This window comes from Siniperca chuatsi, linkage group LG19 (assembly GCF_020085105.1).
Source record: "Siniperca chuatsi isolate FFG_IHB_CAS linkage group LG19, ASM2008510v1, whole genome shotgun sequence".
Lineage (NCBI taxonomy): Eukaryota > Metazoa > Chordata > Actinopteri > Centrarchiformes > Sinipercidae > Siniperca > Siniperca chuatsi.
Window position 1 is genome coordinate 21,284,104 of NC_058060.1, and position 23,847 is coordinate 21,307,950.

General features: G+C 40.0%; 1 protein-coding gene across 4 annotated transcripts in view; it reads left to right on the forward strand.

The window, feature by feature from the left end:
- The first annotated feature begins 836 nt into the window (after positions 1 to 836).
- The window catches only part of LOC122866591 (dipeptidyl aminopeptidase-like protein 6), a 198,030-nt gene continuing 175,019 nt past the window's right edge, over positions 837 to 23,847 (forward strand). Inside the window, exons 1-2 of one of the 4 annotated variants that reach the window (XM_044176432.1) lie at positions 837 to 1,207; positions 1,320 to 1,387. In XM_044176432.1, the coding sequence (XP_044032367.1) occupies positions 1,331 to 1,387 (57 nt within the window). In that variant the 5' untranslated portion in view covers positions 837 to 1,207; positions 1,320 to 1,330. Of the gene's footprint in view, positions 1,208 to 1,319; positions 1,388 to 23,409; positions 23,440 to 23,665; positions 23,802 to 23,847 lie in introns of those variants that run through there. The other 3 variants (XM_044176434.1, XM_044176438.1, XM_044176437.1) reach the window with 3 other exon arrangements.

The window sequence follows — 23,847 nt, forward strand, 5'->3', positions numbered from 1 at the left end:
CGAAAAAGAAAATAATGTGAATCATATGCTTTGACCTTCTGTTACCAGATCCTAACTGAACACCCATGGAAGGTGTTGGAGAAATGTGTTACACAGCACTCTCCATCATCATCGTTAAAACACCAAATGAGGAAAATCTTTTGAGAAAATGGTGTTCATCCCTCCAGAAGAGTTACAGAGACTTGGAGAATCTATGTCAAGGAGCAGTGAAGCTCTTCTGGACACCTAACTAAGACACTTTCCATCAGTATTTCCATTAATCTGACACCCATCTGTATACATTAAAGGCATTTCAGTAAGCCAATCTCTAATTGTTGATTCCTCTCCACACTGCAAACCTCTCTGAAAGTGAGTGACAGCCACTTTGTCACAGCTCAGCACCACCCTGTCCACCTAATTGCCACACTTCAGTGGAAGCTTGCCCTTGTAACATTCATTTATTATGCTATAACTGAAACTAAACAAATTCACTTCCTCCTGTTGAGATAATGATTGTAATGGTCACAAATAATTTGTCACATGTAATTGTTGTTGTCAGTCATCTTACTTGAATTTAGTAGAGGTCACTCTGTGTTGGTATTAGAGTACTTTAAAAAGAATGAGACAACGCAACCTGCAATATTGTTTTTATTTGATCAGAAAGTAGGAAAATGACAGAGTAGAGACACATAAACATACAGTATCGAGTATTGTTTTTAATAAACAGATCTGCACAGTCTAGTATGATGTTTATCCCCATGATACATGATGATAATGTGCCTTGCAGTCCCTACTGCTGTTGTCGTCTCTGGAGTGGGCGAGCAGTGTTGTCAGGCTCCTTCAACCCTGTGTAAACTGTCAGATGGGATGCGCTTGCGCAATTGCTGCACTCACACAAACATACGGGTCCGTCAGTGTGAGCAGGTTAGTGTTCAAAATCATCCTGAAGTGCGTGAATACAAAGGAATTAATGTCACAAAATACAGTAAGTGGGGTTAAAACCACCAGTTTTCTCAGTTGATTTTAGTGGGAAAGTTCGCATCGGATTTACATTAGACTTCGTGACAATCAGCAGCACTTTGCGTGAAACGACAAATAGGAGATCTCGTTAAATTCTCTGGACTACATCTGGGGAAACACAAGACAATTTAATGCATCTCTGAATACCAAACAAGCTCTTTGCAAGCCGATAACGAGGAGCGACAGCGAGGGCGATCCTGCGCACCAGGTAAACCAAACACTCTTCAGCTTTACGTGCTCGCCTGCTTCAATACGACTCTAACTTTGAGCTTGCCACAAAAAAAAAACAACAACTGCATTACTTTATCGCTTTTTCGCAGAAGTTTTCGCCATGAACCAAACGGCAGGAGCCACAAACGCGTATCGCAGATGCTCCAAGGGTGGAAAGGTAAGAAAGTCTTTATTCAGAGAAGTTCAGATTTGGACCAAACACGCTGCTTTTCGTGCGCCCAGATACGGCGCAGCTCTTGAGGCTGCATGGCAGTGATACTGGATGTTTGCAAGCTCAGGAAAAGCTTTGTAGACAATGTTTTCAGCTTTGGAGATGCTATAAATTGAAGTGAAAGTGACATTGGAAGCTTTTGGGCAAGACAAGCCAATTTGTGTGACTCACACTGAAAAATAATGCTAATTTTTGCAAGTTTGCAAATGAAAAATTATGCAGGAAACAGGTGGATGGTCACTTGCAGTTTTTCAGTTACTTAATCTGTTCGGCTCCAAGATGACGACACTGACCCATATTACAAGGCTGTTGCTGCTGTGTGGATGTCAACCGGAAGATGGGGGGGGGGTTGTTGAGGATGACTGTGAGAGTGGAGGTGGGATGAAAGGAAGGTTGGGGGGGGAAACGCTGGAGAATGTGGGAGGAAAGAGAGGGAGGAGAATAGGAGAGTGCATGATATTCTTTCCAGAGAAACCATTAGAGGCTCCCCTCTGTGTGTGTGTGTGTGTGTGTGTGTGTGGTGGGGGGGCTGCTCTCATTCCCAACACATCTGGCTCTGTCAACATGCACGATCAGTGGAGGGGAAGTGCGAAGGCTTATTTATCACCAGCAGCTATGGAACACAGAATATCCACAGCAGATTTCCCAGTGTTTACAAATATTGATATTCCTTCTACAAATATTTGGAGTTGTTGTGTATGGATTGGAGAGCCGTGCTTGCTCACTCATAGAGGTGTTTAGAATGATCTGGTTAATGAGTCCTGAATAGGCGTGGGCATGAATTAACACACACTGTTGCACTGTGTTGGTTAACACCCTCAGTTTAATTGACACTGACTGTAGCTTTCTTTCTCATTGTGATGGTGCAGGCCATGATAGTTCACACTGGGAATTAAGGGACATAATCATAAAACACTTGTGGTAATGAATTCAAAGCATGCAGAGAGCCTGCAAAATGCATGATTGTTTAATCATAAGATAGTCATCCCATAATGCAGTCATCCAACCAGGGGTAACATGCTACTTACGCCAGGGGTAGGCTACTTTTGCAGTTGCCAGGGGGTGCAAGAAAAAATGGTAGCTCAACTAATTCTTAAATAGATAGAAATTATGATTTGATAAAATAAAATGGATAAACAGTTCAAAAAGTTAGGTAAAAGTAAGGGATAAATGGCCAAAAAGGTTCGCTTAAAGCAAGCGAGCAGAGAAGTGAAACAGCTAAAAGTAATGGCTAAATGGCTGAAATAAATAGCTAAAAGTGATGGATAAACAGTTCAACTAGATAGGTAAATGTAATGAATAAATGGTTCAAATTTCAAGCTAGAAATAGATAAATTATATCTAAAAGCAATGCATAAATGGCTGTAAACTAAAAGTCATGATTAAAAAGTTAAAATCATTTAGGTAAAAGTAATGGATAAACAGTTTAAATAGTTAGCTAAAAGTAATGAATAAATGGCTAAAATAGTTAGCTAAAAGTAATGGAAAACTGGTTGAATTATGAATAGATAAATGGTGGAAACGTCTACTCTAAGTGGTAGTACTGCAAATGCAAAGTTGACCAAACTCACCTAAACAGCTCGACAGTTCAATTGTATGAAAAACACATTTTAATATTCACTTTTATATAATCAATAGTGTTAAATAGCATCCAGTTTAAGTCAGTTTAAATGAACACATTTGGAACATGATGGTTGGTGTTGATGAAGGGCTACTGGCGTTCATCTGACAGGGCTGTGGGAGGTTGGAAACCACTGCCATAATAAAATCCCTAGCTGTCAGAACATATATTTTATCTTCACTGTTGCTGTTTGACTTGCATTTTTATACTGTCCTTTGCTACATATCTGGAGTGTTCTGTGTTTGTTTGTATGTTCAGCAGGGTAATATTGTTGCCCATACTTTATTATTTGCAAGTGCTTTCACTCACTGCTTGTTCTAATTCTGGTGTGTTTCATCTCCACTTGCACATCAACTTTTAGAGAGAAAATAGATTCAGACTAAACACCTCTCCAAACACTCTTGTCTCCAGACAGCAGTGTCCGTTTCATTTTCTGTCCCGTGGCCACTTTTAGCCTGCCGACAGGATTGTCTGCAGTTTCAAACAGTTTATTTGTGCCCATTTAAAGCTTCAGTGCTGCAGAGAATTTCTCTTTGATGAGTCGTTTCTCTCTCTGTGGAGTTTCTATTTCCAGTCATGTTGACAGTCGGCCACAGAGACATTTCATCATGGATTAATGACACTCTGATTAGGTCTGCATGTGTTCTGTGGGCCTCCCAACATGATAAGCTTCACAAGGTCATCAGCTTGAGACAAGCTTTGACATGTTTATTAACACCTGAAATGAGAGGAGAGCAAGTGTGCTGTGTTGTGAGATTATTTTTATTTTGCATTCCCTTTTTTAAAAGGGAAAGATTGACCATGACATGTTAAAAATAGGACTTTAAAGAAGATACTGGCCATGCAGCCAGCATTCCTGCACCCATGTTATTGTCTGTTTGTGTATTTATGTCATTCCCAAAGCTAACTGGCTAAATGGAGTGCAGCTTTGAAGGATGTTCCGGTTATCTGCAACACCAACAGTATGTTTTGTCCTTCTTATCACAGATCAGCAGGTTTTTTCAAGGCTCAAGGAAAATCAGCAGTAGTAGAGATGAGGCCATTGAATTGAATTGATGAGACAGTTTAAAGGAGTGGAGGTACACATAAAAACTAAAATTTATCTCAAAATATCAAATTGATGATATCTATACTGATAACTATAAGTCGATCGACAGAAAATGAATCGGCCAATTGCGATATTCAGTTTTTTAAGTTATGTTAAGTGAAAATACCAAACATTTTCTGGTTATAGCTTCTCATGTGAATACTTACTTCTTTTCTCTGTTTTATGTCATTGTAAACTGAATGTCTTTGGATTTTGGACTGTTGGTTTGTTAAAACAACTCTGCAAAAAATGCACACAAAAAAATGTCACTGTTTTCTGACATTTTATAGGCCAAACGATTAAGCGATTAATCAAGAAAATCATCGTCAGATAAATTAGTTGGTTGCAGCACTACTATCTAGTGTAAGAATACATATAATGGTGGAATTTTCCTTGAAGTGTCTGTGATGCATGAAATGGGCGACTGGTCATTTATGTTTAATATTTAGTCCTTCTAGTTGTATCACTAAGCATTGTATAAAAGTTCATATTATGCATTTACAGTAGTTCATGGTCATATTTAGAGCATTCCACCCACAAGAAGAAAGCAAGTGGTAACAGAAGGACACTTTTGCACATTGCAGTCGTCACCAGATCAGCTTTTGTAGTGATGCTCATCATGCACGATAAAAAAATACAAGTGACATCATGCAACATCAGTACTGTTGATGTCTGAAAACAAGCATGTCATACTCCACTGATGCACAGTTACCTCTAACTTTATCATGTGTCTTGACTGACTGTGCTGAAAGATCACAATGAGGAGGGGAAAGAAATGTATTGCAGTTTTTTGCTATGGTGAAAATAGTGTCTGGACATGAAATAACCACTAGAGGGCAGTGTGGTACTGCAATACAAGTTCCTGTAATAGAGTCTTGCTTTGTTTTAGTAGAATGTGTGTTATTTTGAAACAGTATTTTTTTGTTTCAACGTGTAGTTTGATTGACTTGGATTTAAAGCAGGCTTATAAATACATAGTTACAGGAGATATTTTCTTGCCAGGAGCGGTTTGACTACATGGTTTATTTTGCACTGTTGTTCCACTGGCTTAATCCTTCACTGTCTCTTCTTTGGCTGAGCTTGATGAACCATTTATAACCGTCTTTCCATGATAAAACGCACTAGTTACAGTACTTGTTCTGTAAAGATTGGAGTTGTGTTTTGGCTACATTTAATAAATCCAGGATTTTTGCAGCTTGTAAGATTTCCATTGCTCTGCGATAAATCCAGACCTTAACTTACTTTTGACTCTATAGTTCATGCTGCTCCTTTTTCTTTTGTCTTGTCTCTGTCACAGCAGGCTAGTCTGATTATCTTGTCCCTTGACAGCCCTGCAGTTCTGTGTGGGCACACTTATTCCCAATTATATCACCCAGTTTCAGAACCATTTGCAACTTTACTAATCTCTGCATCTGCGAAGCCCAGAAAATCCCCCAATTCTTCTGATTATAGTTTCATAATGAGAATATGAAAGTTTAATTTGTGTGAGTCAGTTGAGACACAGAAAAAACAACACTAAATTGATGGTCCCCTGCAATGAATATGTATTAACTGCTGCTGCCCAAACATAAATTGATCGCTTGACTAAATCTGTCTGTTGAAAGTATTGGACCTTTGTCCTGTCTAATAATTGGAAATTCCCTGAGGTTTATTTGTCTATCTCATTACTACATGGATTTTTTGTGTGTTTTTAAACTAAAACTCATTTGTTTCTGCAGCTATTGAGCTTACATCAGAATACAAATAACCATGGCACCCAGTTATTCAGAGTGCAGTAGTGCTAAATGGATATTTCAAGGAGCACAGGAGCTAAGCTGAAAGGTATTTGGATTGAGGGTAGACTTCTTAATTACCGCGGCTTTGTTGGCCAACAGCAGGGCAAACACCAGCACGAATGTGCCAAGTATTGATCCCTGCTCTCATTACACTGCGGGCCCATTGTAATGCACGGTTATCACTCCAACTCCCTGACTGGAGTCTATGGAAATGATCATTGATTTCTTTTTTTTTTCTTTTTTTGCACCCTTGGTAAAATGGCAGGAGAATGCCTATCTCAATCATCTTTGCACTTTGAATTTCTGTACTCGAAGCCCTCTCTCGCTCATTAGCACCACTAAACTTTTTCTCATCATGATGACTCTTGAGGATGGGGCCCCCCAATTGGTCAAACTGAACCCATTCTTGCAATAAAGTAGTTTCCTCTTGCAGTGCTGCATCTTTACTTTTGAAGTAGCTCTTTCATGCTGGTCTCCAACACATAAAAGCTGCCGTCTGGTAGCGATGTGATCAAGACCGTCTTGACTGTGGAAAAAAACAAACACACCTTGTGCCTCTCTCAGTATTTGCATGGGAACTTGTTTAGATTGTACACAATGAAATTACATTTGGAGCCACATCTGAGAGCTCTACCCCTGTGAAATGAATAATGCAACACAGAGAGAATAGATTTTCTCACTCAGCACCAGTAGCTGAAGAAGTTTTTCTTAAATGTGTTGCAGATTTCTAATTCTGCGGTGGTGGCATTTCTGTTTTGTGTGTGCACCGAATCATCAGGTGCTGTAGCCGTAGTCCCCTGCCTGAGCTCATACTACACAGAGGAAATCCTTGAGGAAACAGGAGCCACAGTATGTTAGCCTGGGAAAAACATGCAAACACAACACGATGCCTACATGCACGCACATTCGAAGTCGAACGCTGTGTTGGCGTTACCCGGCTGCAACAACTCGGCTGTGGCACTGTGTTTTCCTGGGGATGATTGACACCACGGGGAGTGTAATTGCATGAGTCACCGAGACCTCCCTGGCCCTTTGAGTGAGCGGTTGGCTCTGTAAAATGCTTGGGTCATGACAGCCCATCTGGTGGCGTATCACAAGCAGTCAACAAGGCCCTACGAGACAAATGGTGCAACAACAGTAAACAGCCGCCGCTGGTTGGGAGATAGACACTTGAGCCATATATAAAATCACAAGCATATCCACTGTGTGCACCCAGAGGCCTCAGTACCCATCAAACTAGACTGAACCTGCTGTGTCGAAAGTATCTGTCAGAGGCGGTCGCAATTCCTGTCCCATTTTTATGGGCATATGATGCAAATGAGTCTTTTTTTAACAGGCGGTTTCAGTAGAATATTGCAATGTGCTGATGTGCAAGAGCTGAGGGCTCCAGGTCAGGTTTAAGTTTGCCCTCTGCTGGATGAAAGAGTGCATGATCTTCAGTGCAAGCGCCACAAGTCTCACTAAGCAAAGTGAGTTGGTACATTAATGAGGCATTTGAAACCATTAAATTAATGGTTTCTTGATGGTGAGACTAAAATATAGTGGTTTGCATTATGAAGAGTTTAGTTTTAGGGCTGTAGAGCATTTTCTTTAAATGGAAGGCTGTTTTTTTTAGAAGGATAGCATGGACTGTCGCAGCAAAACACGATTATAAGTGTTTATAGGCTGCAGTTTGCTTCTTACGGTGACAGTTTAACATCACTCTACTCCCTAAGAGAGACACAGTGGGACTTTCCACCTCATCATGTAAGACAGCTGTTTGAACTGTACGATCTTAGGACCCAAAAGCAGCACACGGAGTAGGTTTGCAGTTTCAACACAGGGAGGTTTTTATTGAATAGTTCAAAGCAAAAACCAGAAATCCAGATCCTGGAGTCCAGGTGAGTGAAGCAGATCCGAGTGTGGTAGCGAGCAGTTGTGTTCTTCGGGAGCTGGTAGAGTTTTCTGAGTTTTCTGCAGACTGTGTGGGCACAACGTGGTCGGCGTGGCAAGGGAAGCCAGAGACTGAAGACCAAGGGTAACCTGGTGCAAGAAGAGATCAGAGGCAAAGGATAATCTGTAGAACAGGGAAACATAGGGTCAGGCAGGAGTACACATAGAACAAGAACTAGAGAATCTTTTGGCCGTAGCTTAGAACCGCTGAAGAGCACTGAACGACCTGGCGAAGACTGGAGAGGAGAGCCGGGTTGAGATACTGTGTATCTTGATTGCAGATTGGTGGCAGGTGTGCCGTGATCGCAGCAGCGGGAGGGAGACTGGAATGCCACGCCCAGCACCACACACACACACACACACGCGGGGAGAGAGCTATAGCTGAACCCTGACAACAGCAGGACCTCACTTACTCTAAATAAAACATAATTTTATTAATTCCATCCCATATTGCTTTAACTTTTATATGAAAGGGAAAATAAAGAACAAAGATCCTTTGTGTTGTTATTGTTGTATTGTCGGTGTGTTTGATCCTGCAGTTGTAACATACTATACAAGTACTTGGACTGTAAACTCAGATGAAAAAAGGCCATGTGGCTGCTTCTTCAGTCACTGTTTATCCTTATCTCTCCTAAACCCACGCTACAGCGCTCACGGCAAACTTATGTGCTGAATGGCCTTGGTCAGATATCAAGAGAGATATATAGAAATAGCCATACCTCTTCATGGGTTTATTCTGCCTGTGTTCTCCGTGCTGCCGACATTTTTCAACAGTATTGTTATAGAAAATGTAGAAAAATGAAATATAAACAGAGCCCTCTACAACAGCAATATCAATAGACTCACCAAAATGCATAGACTCACTTAGTAGAACAGCACTGCCAAAATTATTGATCATGATAAGTAATTTAATCGCATTTTAGTCTCAACAGCAACAACCAGTGGGCAGAAACATTTTCTAAAATGTTTGAAATTGCAGTGACTGGATATTTCATTTGTATGAATACAAAGAAGACTTGAAGAATATGATACATAATGATTTGTTAAAAGTGACAGTTATGCAATGTGACTGACTTTTGAGACAATTACTCAGTCTTCCGGAATGTGTCTTTTTTTTTTTTTCAACACATCAACATGTCAACATGTCAGTTGTCAATGAGAACGAGCACTGAATGTATTATTCCTGGATACTGATCTGCATTTTTTTCAGCCTCGACTGATAAGCCTGTGTGCATCAGAGGCAGTTATCATACTTAAAGATAAATATCTTCTCAAACTGAAGTGTTTCTCAGTGGACAACAGAGCTTTTCTTCCAAAATATTTCAGTATTTTAAACTGTTATTCTTTCATCACTCTGTCCTTCCCATAGCTCGACAGACTATGCCCCCACCATACCCTTAGAATGTGACTATTATGGCTCTGCAGATGGGTGACAAATTAAAAAATGAAACAACGTAAAGGATTGGACGGCGCAGTATTTTCCACTCCTGAACTCTCAGTGGAGCTGTACTAAACACTGCAATGCTAATGTTGCTAGCAGTAGATTGCTACATTTCAGAGACTCAAATAGTATTTTTGTTAAAAAAAAAAAAAAAACCTGGTAGCTGCATCTGTATGCTGACATTTCACCAGTGAATGTCTTTTTTTTTCTGGTCTCAATATGAGACTGGTTTGTTATTGTACAGTTCTGGACATTCAGAAACAAGTCATTCGTTTTTCGTCCATCTTTCAGTTCAAGTAGTGTTCAACAGTGATTGGCTGCTCCCACAAAGCACAGCGCAGCTCGGGTCAACAAATTTGAACTTTCGACGCACCCCCGTTCGCAACACACCACATACACAATAGTGGTTGTGCTGATTTTTTTGCGATAATGTGAATACGCCTTTAGTACGTTGTTAGGCCAGCATGTGCCTCCAGAACAGCTTCAGTGCTCTTTAGCATAGATTCTCGAAGTCTCCTGAACTCTCCTGGAGTGATGAACCACGATTCTTTCAAAAGATTTTCCCTCATTTGGTGTTTTGATGATGGTGGTGGTGAACTCTGTTTAAACACATTGCTCCAGAATCTCCCATAGGCATTCAATTGTGTTGAGATCGGGGCCATAGCTATGATTCACATGATTTTTATACTCATTAATTCATTCAGTGACTGTGACTGTGTTTTTTTTCTCACTCACCCATTTATTCAGAATTTTCCTCTATTATGTCACCTGTCTGTATCTTGTAGAAATTTAAACCTAAAAGTTCAATTATATTTCCCACATTGTTTTGCAGCACTCATTCAGAAATGGATATGGGTTAGACAGAAGCAAGCAAATGCTAACCCTAACCCTTACTGCTGTTGATTTCAAGTTTGGTCATTCCTTAAGAAATATTACTTGGCACAATTCTAGGTCACACTTTGTTTATGTTGGTTACAGCAGTATCTGAAGCAAAGTATAGTAGATCTAGGTTGGCAGTCAGTGGTAAAATTACAAATATGTTATAGAGGATTTTGTTTTGGAATGCATTAACATTTAACCTGTTTTGATTTTGTGACAGCAGCAGTAGCGACTGGGACTGGAGCATTTTCTGAGTGTCCTACATTCGCTGTAAGCCCATTCAGATGGAATATCTTAAACACAACTCTTTAAGTTCATAGTCAATGTCAAATTCAGTGTCAGTGGACCAACTGCTAAAGTTTGCCCCGGATAACATGAGTAGCTTGTGTTGTGTTGTAGATATTAACTTTACTATCTTCTGCCCATCACCTCAGTGGGATCTATGACTGCACCTGTAGCTTATTAAGTTTTTAGGCTTTAGGTTTATTTTTCAGTTAACATTAGCCTGACTTGATATTATTAAGACAAAAATCATAAAGCCAGCTTATTAGCCATGGCATTTAAAGATAAATTTGTGTTGTTTAATATTCTTATTAGCTGATTTATTATTATTGATCAGAGTGACTTTCTTCATGTTGTGTTAGTTGAGGTACAGGAACTGGAACCATTTGATTAATTTGCAGTGCAGCTATTTCTGCACTTTGATTTGAAATTCTGCTTTCTGAGAACCCCAAGTGTCTTCTTAAAGAACCACAAGGGCTCTCTACAAAATTGGAAAGACTTCCTGGAAAGGTTCCAACAGTTCCCGTTATATGGAACGATTTTTGGTGATGTCATAATTCCTCCTCTTCTTCATTAAAGTCTTAAGTGTGTTCCAGGGAATATCTAGGTCTTTGAAATCCTTTTTATATCCCTCTCCTAAGCTGAGCCGTTCAGCAGTAAGCTCTTGAAGACCTTATGTTAGCTCCTGGTTGCCCATGCGTGTCTCTGCACACTGACATACACTAAGCAACAAAGAAACCTTCGGGTCAAATCCTTTAATTAGAATCACTTCACTTGATTTCAGGTGAAAGCATATTAGCTTTGTAAATGCTTTGAATGTGATCAGTTAAACCCCAGCACGTTTGCAACCTTCCAAATTTAAGGTTTGTTGCACAGTGAAGGAGTTTTAGTTTCCTGGTTTTAACACAAAGGAGCAGCCTTTAGTTTTTGTCTTGATTTTTTGCTGCTTGCTGGGCTCCACGATTGAAATAGTTTCTTTTTTTCAGTCCATAGTTTTTTGGGTTTTTTTTAATTCCAAACATTTGAAGGGGTTGTGATGTACGTTTTTGTTACCATTTTATAAGATAAACTATCAATGTGTATTGTGTTAAAAACAGATTTTGTGTCACTATATATGTTTAAATTGCCACTTAAATAGTGCAGGTATTTTTATTAACACCTTTTAAACGTGAATCTAAACCCTTCTATATGTGCTGCACAGAATCATTTGAAGTAAGGATGTCATTTAGCCCTATTTGGCCTGATTGCTTGGCACTCTGCTGGCTTGGCCGTGACTTTTACATATTGTTTTCCGAGCTGTGTCCTTGTCTCACTGCACTTCTCAATCTGCAGCCTTTATTGAAATGTATAACACGGCCCTGCCACAGCCCATTTTCATATAACTGGTGGAGGCGATTTTATTGACTTATTGCAAAAAGCTGGTGTATAACCGATCGCACAAGCTTCATCTGTCCCCACGTCCCTGGCAGTTAAAAAGAGATGATTTGTCGTGTTAACTCCCGTGGTGCTCTACATTGCCCTAAAACAAGATGCTGTTCCCCTTGACAATGAACACTCGCCGCCTGAACATAAACAACAGTTTTATTGTGCTCTAGTCTGTGAGCCTCCAAATCAATGCTTTGTAAATCATCCTCGGGAGGCATGCAAACACAGATCCATTCAGTGTAGCCAAAACATCTATGGACACACTGGCACATTAATACAGATGGATAAAGAGCAAAGGGCCAATGCTGTGTACTGTCAGCCAATAATAATGAGTGGTTTTGTGGCAAAATGGCAGAGAATCAGATATGAAGGGATCAGTAAAGCCATCAACCATGTTTTCAACTCAATTCAAAACTTGAGCCGTCATTAAAGTTTAACAAAAGCATAATACTTTCTGAAATTTCACTACTGCTGAACCTCACCTCGCTGCCTGTTTGTATTAGTTTCACTTAATAGGTTTCATGCCTCCAGAGACAGTACAATCTAAAATGAGCAGCAAGCTGTAGACAACGGCAGAAAGTGGGACAGATATGCAGGTGCAATGTCGAAAAACAGCCCACTCAGCCCTGTCCTTTAGGGTAACCTGGTTTAGTGTATAGATGTAGACCTGCAGTGCATACAAGTGTGCAGTCTGTTGCATGAAATTCCTCAGAACACTGGTGCCTCAGGGATTAATCTTTTAGCATCATTAACTCTTCTCTTAATGATAAAGTTAATATGTGTCTTAATGAGCACACTGTGGCACCAGAACTCTGGAGTTTAAAGTTATCGGCTACACCTTAAGATTTTTATTACATCAAACATCATCTTTGATACTATTTATGGCCGATATGTTTTTCAGCATTCACTGTAACTGTGTCTTTATATAGTAGTTTTCATAGTTAGTGGTGGAGTCTGTGAGGCATGCACATACTGGATGAGATGCAGAAGACAAAAGCTGGAGCATGCAGCATTTCATGTCATGCAAAAGGCAACATTAGATGTATTACCATGTCAAAAGATATTGATGATCGTCGTGTTTAGTCTTCTTGATTAAAACAACTTGATGCAATGAATCTTCTCTGCCCATGGTTTGTTTGGGTGTACACTGTAAAAAGTAGCAGCTCAAGGCTTGTTTGCTGCTCCAGTGATTGATGCACTTGCCATTTTGAATGGAGCTCTGGGACTTGTATCATTAAAAGAATACTTCAACATTTTGGGACTCTTGCTGAGAGTTTGATGAGAAGATTTATATTGCTCTCAGGTCTGTCTAAATATGAAGCTAGTGCCAGCATTCAATTAGCTTAGCTTAGCATAGCACAAAGACTGGAAACAGAGGGGAACAGTTAGCCTGGCTCTGTCTGTAACAATCCACCTACCAGCACTTCTGACTAATGTTTTTTTTTTTTCTCATTTGTTTAATATTTACAAAAAAGTGTAAAAACGACACATTATAGTTTTGAGAGGTTTTATGTGCTGGACTCTTTCTTGGCCAAGTGCAGTAATTTCCTGGAGTCTGCAGACTGGATGTATCTTGCAAAGTTGAAAAACAAAAGGCCTTGGATGTTCCTGTCATCCATCACTCTGATATTGACCCTACACACAGACATTTTCAGCTGAAATGCACTGCAACCTGCAGGTCAAAGTGATCAACCATTTAATCTGAATTCCAAAAACAACGTGCAGGCTTGTTTCAGGTAGGGCTGTGTTTGGCTTGTTGTATTGCTGCAATGCAACACAGAAAATGGTAAATGGGGATTTAAGATGAAAATGTCTGCACATGACTGACCATGTTGATGCCAGTGTCGAGGAAACTTGTTCCATTAGTTCTTTTCCCTTTTTAACTCCAGTTCCAGTTTGATGTAATATCTCTCTGGAAAGTGCACACATATCACACATCTGCCGCACATTCTGTACACAGCCACTTTCTTTACATGTACACTGTAGATCCAGTTTTACAGTGCTTTTTACCAGACATTTTCCAATATTTCTGACATGCACACACAGGCAGTGTGTGAAATGTGACACTAATTTGCATGCTGACAACGATTTCTAGTGAGATTACACCCAGCTGATTGATGGCCACGCTGTTGCCCCAGAAACCACCTTGGGCGATGTGATATGACTCTCCCGTTATCAGACACTAAAGCATATTCCTGTAGTTAATCTTCCCAAATGGGCGTTCACAGAAGATATCCTGCATCCACGGGCCTTGACTGGTAATGAAAGACAGCCTTTTCCAGTGGCACGTCTGAATGCAGCTCATTTCAAAGCAGCACAAATTACAAAGAGGATGACAGGAAGGGAGCTTGCATGTTTCATTATTCACTGATGTAGTGTAAAAACGTTCATGTAAGATCTTAGTACTGTATGGCTATTTGATAGGAAATTAATGTTGTTTGGTTTAAGTGAATTAATTCTATTGATAAATCATAATGTCAGGCAGTAAAGCTGCAGATGTGATCTGGTGCAACATAAGAGAGGCATCGTGAAAGGACAGAATGTGTGATGGCTGCATTCAGACAGAGATGTTTGACAATAACACTGATTTTATAACGACCCCTCAAGAAGGTATATTAATACAACAAAGTTACATGACAAAGTACACCTAAGAGTATATGGACACCCCTTCCCACTTTGCGGCAACAGTTTGGGGAGGGCCCTTCTCTATTTCAACATGACAATGCCCCCATGCACAAAGCCAGGTCCATTTAAAAAAACAAAACAAAAAAAAACAGTTTTCCCAGTTTGGGGTGGAAGAACTTGACTAGCAAAACGCTGACCTCAACCCCATCCAACACCTTTGGGATGAACTGGAACCCCGACTGTGAGCCGGGCCTTACTGCCCGACCTCACTAATGCTCTCGTGGCTGAATGGGAGCAAAACCCTGCACCCAGTTTCCAAAATCTTGTGGAAAGTCTTCCCAGAAGAGTGGAGGCTGTTATAGAATAAGCTTAATGTCCAACAACCACATATGGGTGTGATGTTTGGGTGTCCACATAATTTTGGCCGTGTGGTGTAAAGAGAGGAGACAACTTCCACTTTCCACATGGATTTTGGATAGATTCTCCAGCTTTAAAAATCCAGACCAGTCAATCACATCACATCTGATAAGGTATACTGCATGAAATTCATCAGAGGTGCTGTGAAACTCTGTGGGCTGTATCTCTCTGATGGATAAACATGAACCACTCAGGCACGTGCAGGGTACAGCCAACTCCACAGTGCCATCAGTCAACCTTAATGGTTGTTAGCATTACTGAGTAACCAGGTCTTACAGTTTTACAGTCTGTTGACAGTAGCGTGGGACATATATGTAAATGTTGATGAAGCTGAGATTCTAACAGGCCAACAGGGAAGGTGTTTACTAGCTGTGAGAAGTGACAAGTGTGTTTTTCCCACATTCCCACTCACTGTGTGTAATGTCCCTACAGGGAGACAATAAACTGAAACTGCCGAGAAACCATAAATATGAATCATATGCATGATACTTTTTCGTTTTGAGGATATTGTCTTTTTTTTTTGGCCTTTCCAAAACCAAAGGCATAAGTGTAAGGAATGAATTAAATCATGTGTACTGGCTTTAACGTAAGCTGCAATTGTTAGCATGTCTAACTAGCGTTCTTCCTAAAGTAGGCTAGTAACCAAGTGCTACCTCCCCAAGGCCAAGGAGCATTTCATTAATTAACTACATTAGTTTGTGGGGTTACAGGTTACGTATAGTATTTCCCCACTGTGCTGTTTTTACATTTCTGTCTTCACATGAATCATCATCTGGTAAAGATGCTGAGTTTTAGCCTCAGTCTTTTAGCACAATATTATGTTTGTGACCGGCAAGGGCCTATTTAAGATTAATTTGTAAACATTAAAAAGTTATCCTGAGACTATCACATGGACAGAGACAAACTTTAGGCACCCGTGCGTGGAGCAGGACCAAAAAACGTTTAGCTCGGAAGCCTTTACTTTAGCATGGCTAGTTTTTACAACAAATAAAAAAACAAAGTGGTTTTGACCAATTTAGGCCTCCATTAGGGTGCAAATGGTCACCCTGAGACTGTTTTTTCAACCCTCTCAAATCATGGAGCTAAGGTTAGTTGTATTAGATAGTTGGCAAAAATCTGCTAGCGACACCTGTCAGTTCAGCCGACAAAAATGACTGTCGCTGGCTAGAAACGAGAAACCTGCTCTTGTCTACGTCTGTCTGAAATTAAGAACCCATTGTTTAAAAAAATGACAAAATATTTTGGGTGGTAAATCTGGATATCAATGTAAACTGCACATGTGCCATATGAGAATGGAAAGCTTGATAGGCAGGCATGGCTTAGCAAACAATCAATTCATCATATTAATAAAGAAGGCATCTATTGACTACAGTCCTGCGAAACATTTTCAGTGAATAATTCTTACCTGTCAATATATTGCAAGGGTTTAGTAATGAGTAAACCTCTCAAATGTCCATTTGGTTTTGGTAGTGTCAAACTAGTACTGCTTCTGCTAGCAATGTAAAATGCCTCAAAGTCAAAATGATTTTTCCAGGTAAAGTCCTACCTAACCTCTTTAGAACAGCACATTTTCTTTCATGGAGCCGATTGAGACCATGAAAGAATATGCCTGTGTGTGTGTGTGTGTGTATATATATGTATAGAGTGTAGAAAAACAAAAATAATTGTGTAAAAAAAAAAAAAAAAAAAAAACATTAAAAAAGACATCTATTAAAAATGGTTTGTAATAACTTATGCATGCATCACATTGATTTTCCTTTCCCATACTTTCACTTTGCACTCGTGTTCACATCCTTTTCAACCGCTCAAGTGTGAGTTGTGAATCTGAAGCCAGCTGCTGTGCTGTAGGAACTCATCATCCGTCCCTGAGCGGAGCAGAGCAGGTTAAAGTGCTGAATCTGATCCAAGTTCCTGACGAACGCCTGCTGTTTAAGGCAACTGTTTCATTAATATTCAGATGTGCTTACTGGCTCCATCATTGGGTGGAGGGAAGCAAAAGTCTCCTTAAGTTGGAAAATAATTACAGTAACTTTTCTGTCTCGTCCTGCCAACTGCTACTGAGAAGGGACAGTCTGTGAGGTAGTACTACAGTTTACAATTTACTTCATATTCTTACGTCATATTTTATTAGTGTGTTAAAGTCAATGCAGAACTACAGAAATCTGAATTTAAAAGATCAGAGTGCTTTTCACCTGCAGCACTCTTAAACAATGTTCAGTATTTGCATAAAAGCTAAAATAAAAAGGCTAAAACTACTTTTCCATAGGCAAACAAAATCATATAGCAACAAACATACTGGCATTTATCAAACCAAGCACCACATTAGTTCGGGATCTTTCTAGCTCTCTATGTGGCAGTGATACCGCTAATAGACCTCCTGCATCGAGGCTGTGAGATTAAGGTGCACTCTACATGCCTGTGCCCCATTTTTTTCTGCTCCTGAATTCATTAGAGATGGTAACGATCTGTCGCTCTGACAGTCTGGGGCAGGTATGGTCATCTGAAACCTCTTATCTAGATTACAGAGCTCCCCACCAGCGGAGAGATGCATCCAGCATTTTTGAGAGAAAGTTACAGAAAGATGTTTGAGATGCAAATCAGTGGATAGTGTATGCACTGAAATAGTTGCTTCCTGCTGCTCAGTAATGGTTACATTTTCAGCTATCTCTTGATTTGCTTAACATTTACCACTTTTAACATGTAGCCGAAACCTTGAGCCACATTTGAACTTGAAAGCACCTTGACCCACATGTTAACACATTAGGATTAATCTGCTATAAGACACTGCAGCACCTTTTCTTACTATCTTGAAATGATACAATTCGGTTAAAGACAGTCCAGTTGTATCAGAAAAGGATTTAGTGGCAGTCTCAGTTTCCTAGATTCAATTTAGTTTGACGGTGATATTGCTTACAGTAATTTTATTCCTCTTTGAAACAAGTCCAGTATCTCTCAGGCTGTCATTAAAACAGCAAAACACAACAGTGACTGCAGCGTAGAGGATATCATGGTATCAAGTAATTAAGTTGATAATGAAACCATCGATTTGCCCTGCGAAGGTCTCGGTTGAGTTTATTGTGCTGGATGACTGCTGTCACCAGAATGAAGCTTGTTCTCTGGACACACTCCAGTGGGGATCCAGGCCAATCAATCCTGGATTTGGGCAATTTTTAACCGTTTTTGTTTAAAAGGTTTCCAGCCTCGTCAAAGAGACTTGGTTTGGAACACCACAGTCCCAAAAACACCACAGTAAATACTCACACACTCATTTATACTGTTGACACTTTACACGCACAGTGATATAATGTGAGGTCACAAAGACTTGTCTATGGAGGCTTGCTTCAGCAATCTGACATGTTTGTAGTTACTATTTCTCTTTCTTTTGAGTGAGAGCGAGCTGTATCATGTAGCATGCCATTTGGTTTTGTAAGAGTAAATAGGGGCCCCCTCTCATTACACTACACAGTGTGTACTAATAAATATACTAATAAATATGTCCCATAGATCTCAAGAGCTCGGCAGCTCACACTCCACACTGCACTCCCTAGGTTCCTCAGCAATACACCCGACAAGTGTGAAGTCGATCGGATGAATGGTTCTCGAGATATGTGAAGGACAGACAGACAGATAGAGATTCTTCCCTTTTTATAGTTAGATTAATGCACATTTGAGAGTTCAGTGGTGCAAAAAACATAGGCAATAGTCTACAGAGATGTGGAAAAAAGTGATATGGTCAGATGAGTCATCTTTCACCATATTCTCGATACTTGACCCCTACAGTGAGGGGGATCTGGTGGCTCTGTTATGCTGTGGGGGCTTTTGCTGGCATGGTTTGAGTCCACTTGTCCCCTTAGAGGGAAGGGTCACTGCAAATCAATACAAAGTTGTTCTGAGTGATCACCTTTACCCTATGATGAAACATTTCTATCCTAATGAGTGGTCTCTTCCAGGATGACTATGCTCCCATCTATAGGGCACGTAGGATCACTGAATGGTTTGAGGAGTATGAAAATTATGTGAATCATATGCTATGGCCTTGACAGTCACCAGATCTCAACCCAATTGAACATCTATGGGAGATTTTGGACCGACGTGTTAGACAGCGCCCTCCACCACCATCATCGAAACACCAATGAGGAAATATCTTTTGGAAGAATGGTGTTTCATCCCTCGAGTAGAGTTCCAAAGACTTGTAGAATCGATGTCAAGATGCATTGAAGCTGTTCTGGCAGCGCGAGGTGGCCAACACCTTACTAAGACATGTAATGTTGATATTTCCTTTAATTTGTCACCTGTCTGGGAGGTCAGCCTGCTCTACAAAAATAATTTAATTTAATACTATTAGGGTTGCTTGTTTTTGTTCTGTTTTTCAGAAATAAAATGGCTACAGCGGGCATAGATTTTATTTTTTATCATGTCAAGTTAAATTGTAACATTTAACTAAGAAACTAAGTACAACCAATCATAATGTTATCCCTTTTGTGTAGTGTAGTACGTGTTCCCTAGCCCCCCTTTTGTGTTCATTGTCTGGCCAGACTGATATAAATGTTTCCTGTTTTGTCTCAGTCAGTCATCTCAGTGTACTCAATGTTGATGCCTGCAGCTCAATGTCTGCGTTAGGTTTAGAGAAGGTTAGAGAAGAGCATGCTTTACTTTATCTTGTTCACTTATCTTGTTTAAATGTGTTCATACTCAACTTGTTTGTGTCTTATGGACATTGAAGTTGGGATTTGTTAGGTCTCTGTAATTAATATTATAAAGAGTACGGTCTAGACCTGCTCTATAGGAAAAGTCTAATGAGATAACTTCTGTTATGGATTGGTGCTATATAAATAAAAATAAATTTAATTGGGGTTTGTGTAAATAAAACCCTTAATTCTCACTGTGTCTCTTGTGCCTGATTTGCTTGATCCCTCACAGAATGAACAAATTGAGTACCTTTTATTTCTGGATCAGTAAGGTGATTGACATTTTAAAAGGACACAGGTTTTTTTCCGGGTGAACCCCCAGAATGCACTACCATATTATGCAACCATTCATGGCTCTTTAACAAATCTGAAGTTGCATGTTTCAAACACTGGAAGAGAGAGGAAGGGATTGTTTCAAATCTGCATATTGGACTTTCATGATTTATGTCCAATACCAATGTTCAGAGCTAATGTAGGAAGTACTGTAGCCTGTATGTAGCAAAGCAGAGAGTAAGGATGTGGAAATTGAGGAAGTCAATTCTCTTATAGAATGTGTGACTTTCATGCAGGAGACCAGAGTTTGTGTACCATCACAGACCTGCACTGAACTTTTGCCTTTTTAAACTGTAACCAGGATCTCTTCTGAATTTAAGTTTCCTAACCCTCCCCATACCATAATGGTAGATTATTGGCCATAACCATGAACTTTCCTTCACTTTAGCCATACTGTAGTTGCCATGTATAGATAGAAGGCGAGAATTTAAAAAAAACACTGTCATTGGGTGTAATCAATTACGCAGAATTGGCCAATACGAACATGCTTGTCTGGTGATACAGTTGCAGGAAAAACTAATTTGATTTAGATATACAGTACATACTTACCCAAGGGGCCGAAACCCTATTGAGTTTGTGTCAGTTTATTATTTGTCTTATGCCATGGCTCAAATTACTGTGAGCTGGAATGAGCTAGAAACATGAAACTTGGCCTAATAACTGGAAATGATGTGCAAATGTTTCCACAGAAATTTGAGCCCAATCGGCCAGATGTTGGCGCTGTAATTAAGGCCCAAAAATGCTGTTTTGAACAGGCCATGCCCCCACACCGTAAGTCCGATTGACTTGAAATTCCTCAAACAAATTCAGCTCAATGTGCTCTACAAAAAAGCTTTTTGGACAATTAAAGTCCGCCTAACTAGATTTTCCGCCATTTTGAATTTTTTGAAAAACACATTTTTGACATCTCCTCCTAAACCGTAGGTCCGATTGCTACCAAATTGTCGGCAGATCATCATCGGACGAAGCATATCAAATTTCTTATAAAGCTTGTTGATATCTTATTTAGTTTTCAAGATATTGACCAATGAACTTCAAAAGGGGCGTGGCTCAGCACATAAATAGACCAAAGTCAACAAGTGTTGGGCTAGTCATCACAAAACGTCCAGAATATGTCCACATAAGTACCTGAAACATACCCTGAAAGTTTCCTTCAAATCGACCGCTAGGGGGCACTACAAATGCTAAAAATCTGCGTGGCATAACACGGACACATAATCAGACAATGAATCAGAAATTGTTTATTTTCTTCATTCTATTTGTGAAAATGCAAAAAAGGGAGATTTCACTGCTTTTTTCACATCTAGGCCACATTTGACCAGGTCCAGATCAAAAGCTTTAAACTTCTAACGGCCTGTGTTGGTTTGAATCCCAGAATTGCCGTTTGCGGCTATATTTTATGTATGTATTCACTTGTTTGTGGTTTTTGTTAAGTGGTTGTTATGTTGTGAACAATTCCCACGTATTTACATTTTTCATGCACTGTGTATGTACAGCAACGCAGCAGTTCACTTCTGCCAGTAGTTTATTGTGGTTCTCCATATTGGAGTCGGGCAGCAGCAGCTGTCCACACTCCAGCAGATTTTCTCTCCCCAGCAGAGCTCCCATGCAGCTCGGTAGCTTTGACTGCTGTCAACTGCCTATTTTTGTGGAGCTTTACGGCGTAGCAGCACTTACCCATCCCTGGCCAGTCATTTTCTCTGAGAGTCTTAACATCAGGCAGCTGCTGTCTGCTTCTGCATGGCCAACATTGTTGTTACAGATGTCCTTGGCCACCACACCTGTACTGTGATGTATTCCAACTAGGCCTGCTGTGTCTAGTACGGGGAATAAACAACATGTTGAATTAAATATTGTATGTGTAGCACAGACCAGCTTTTGGGGTTGAGGGGAGTTTATGTGTCATGTTTGATACATAAACCCTGATTAAATGTGGCGCTATCAGCAAAGCATAACGCTGTTATTAACAGGAGTTATATGCCGTGAGTTTAAAATGATGTGTTATATGTTATGCAGGTTATCCTTTAAGCCTTTGACAGAAGAACTCCATGGAGTAGTTAGGAAGAAAATCAGTAAAACATGCCGACGCAGGAATGAAGCAGCGCAGCCAGCTACCTATCTTTGCAACTGCTGTGTTCTCCCTCTGTCAGCAGTCCAGCTGGAGTCAGGGGAGCCAGATGCCCCCATTAGGTTGTTTTGACAGCCTTTTCCACAGTAATTAATACCAGGGACTTTTAAATGAGATCTATGTGAGACATGCTGTTTGCACTTCCCAGTTGGGGGAACCTTCTCTGAGTGAACTGCTGATGTGAGTTTAGGACACTCAGCTGCCTGACTGCATCATCGGTGTACACTCTTTTTTTAATACATTCGAGTCTGAACTCCGAAGATACTTTCAGACTGATATTGATTTATAAAGCTTGAGAGAGTGAGACCTAAGGCAGCCTTCATCTTGAAAGCTGGTGATACAGAGGGCTTGCTCTTATGTGGGTGGGTTTTTTTTTTTTTTTTTTGGTAAAGAATAGTGAATATTAAAAGTAAAAGTAATATTAAAGGTAAAAGTAAAAAACATCCACATTTCAACTGTCTCAATGCATGATCACTTACAGTATGCAATTAGTTGGCCTTTTATCTAGGTCTCTTTTGTGATTTGTTATTGATAATGGAAATCAATAAGGGATAATGAAACAAGATGTGTGGTTATGAAGACTGCTGGTTCTCATCCCCTGACATTGCACCCACTTTGCAAATTTTTCTAAAAGCAAGTTCAGAACACCTCAGTAATAAAGTGATGAAGAAATGGCTAATCAGTTTAAATATTGGGTTATATTAGGCTTAATTACCTAATGCCACATTAGCTCTAAACTGTGTGGACCATTCCGTTCCCACCCTTTATGGCCAGTGACCCCCTAAAACGACGCAATATCTGCTTGCGACCCCTCATAACCATTTTTTAATTGAGCCACGTCTTAAAACGTGCATGGGCATTCTCTCAAAATAACCCTTTAAGCAATAACTATAGAAAACATTCAAGCCTGCTTGGTCTCATATAGCAGCTTCTGAACAGCCTAAAACAGAAAGTACACAATCTGTGTAGATTTGTTTCCCAATAATTAGACCAAAACTTTTTTAACTCTAGGGTGAGCCCAATCTTTGTTGTTGTTTAATTTGAATAATTTGCAGCCTGAAGAGGTAAAAGTATTCAGTATTTCATAAGTAAAAACACAAAGATTAAAGGAACGTACAGCATATAAACAAATATAATTGTGTGTAGCAGAGTACTTCTTCTTTCCTATTGTGTTGATCATTTGGTGACCCATCAAATCCCTACCCCCAGGTTGACAGAACAGACACAGCAAGTAGATTGTCTGTCTACAGTGGATGACGTTACAGTGCCACATTTGGTCACAAGTACAGCGGACAGTGAAAAGTTTTGGGGAGAGCTGGCTTTGAATAAAGGAGACTGAGTTTCTCAAGGGCCAAAAGGCATACAGTAAGTAAGGAACAAGCACTGAGGAAGATCACCATAGATCCTCACAGGCTCATGATGGATAATTCCACTTCAATCGTGACCTTTAAGGTTTTATATTTACCAGGCATCAAAGCCCATAATTCACAAGAAAGCTATAAAGTGATCAAATGTATGGGAAGATGCACACCTGATGTTCATGATAGCGGTTTTTTCATGATCCTTCATGCGTGTAAATGTACAGCTGATTACAGCTGAACTGGCGTGAGTTTTTCTGCAGGTTAAAGCCAATAGCCGTCATCAGTTCACTCGCTGTCCATTACATTTTAAATGATACCCTGCAGCAGCGTGGACACGCACCGACTGTCAATTCCCCAGTGACGAACGTAAGCAAAAAAGGATTTTCTGTTTCTCTGAAATTAACAGGAAAAA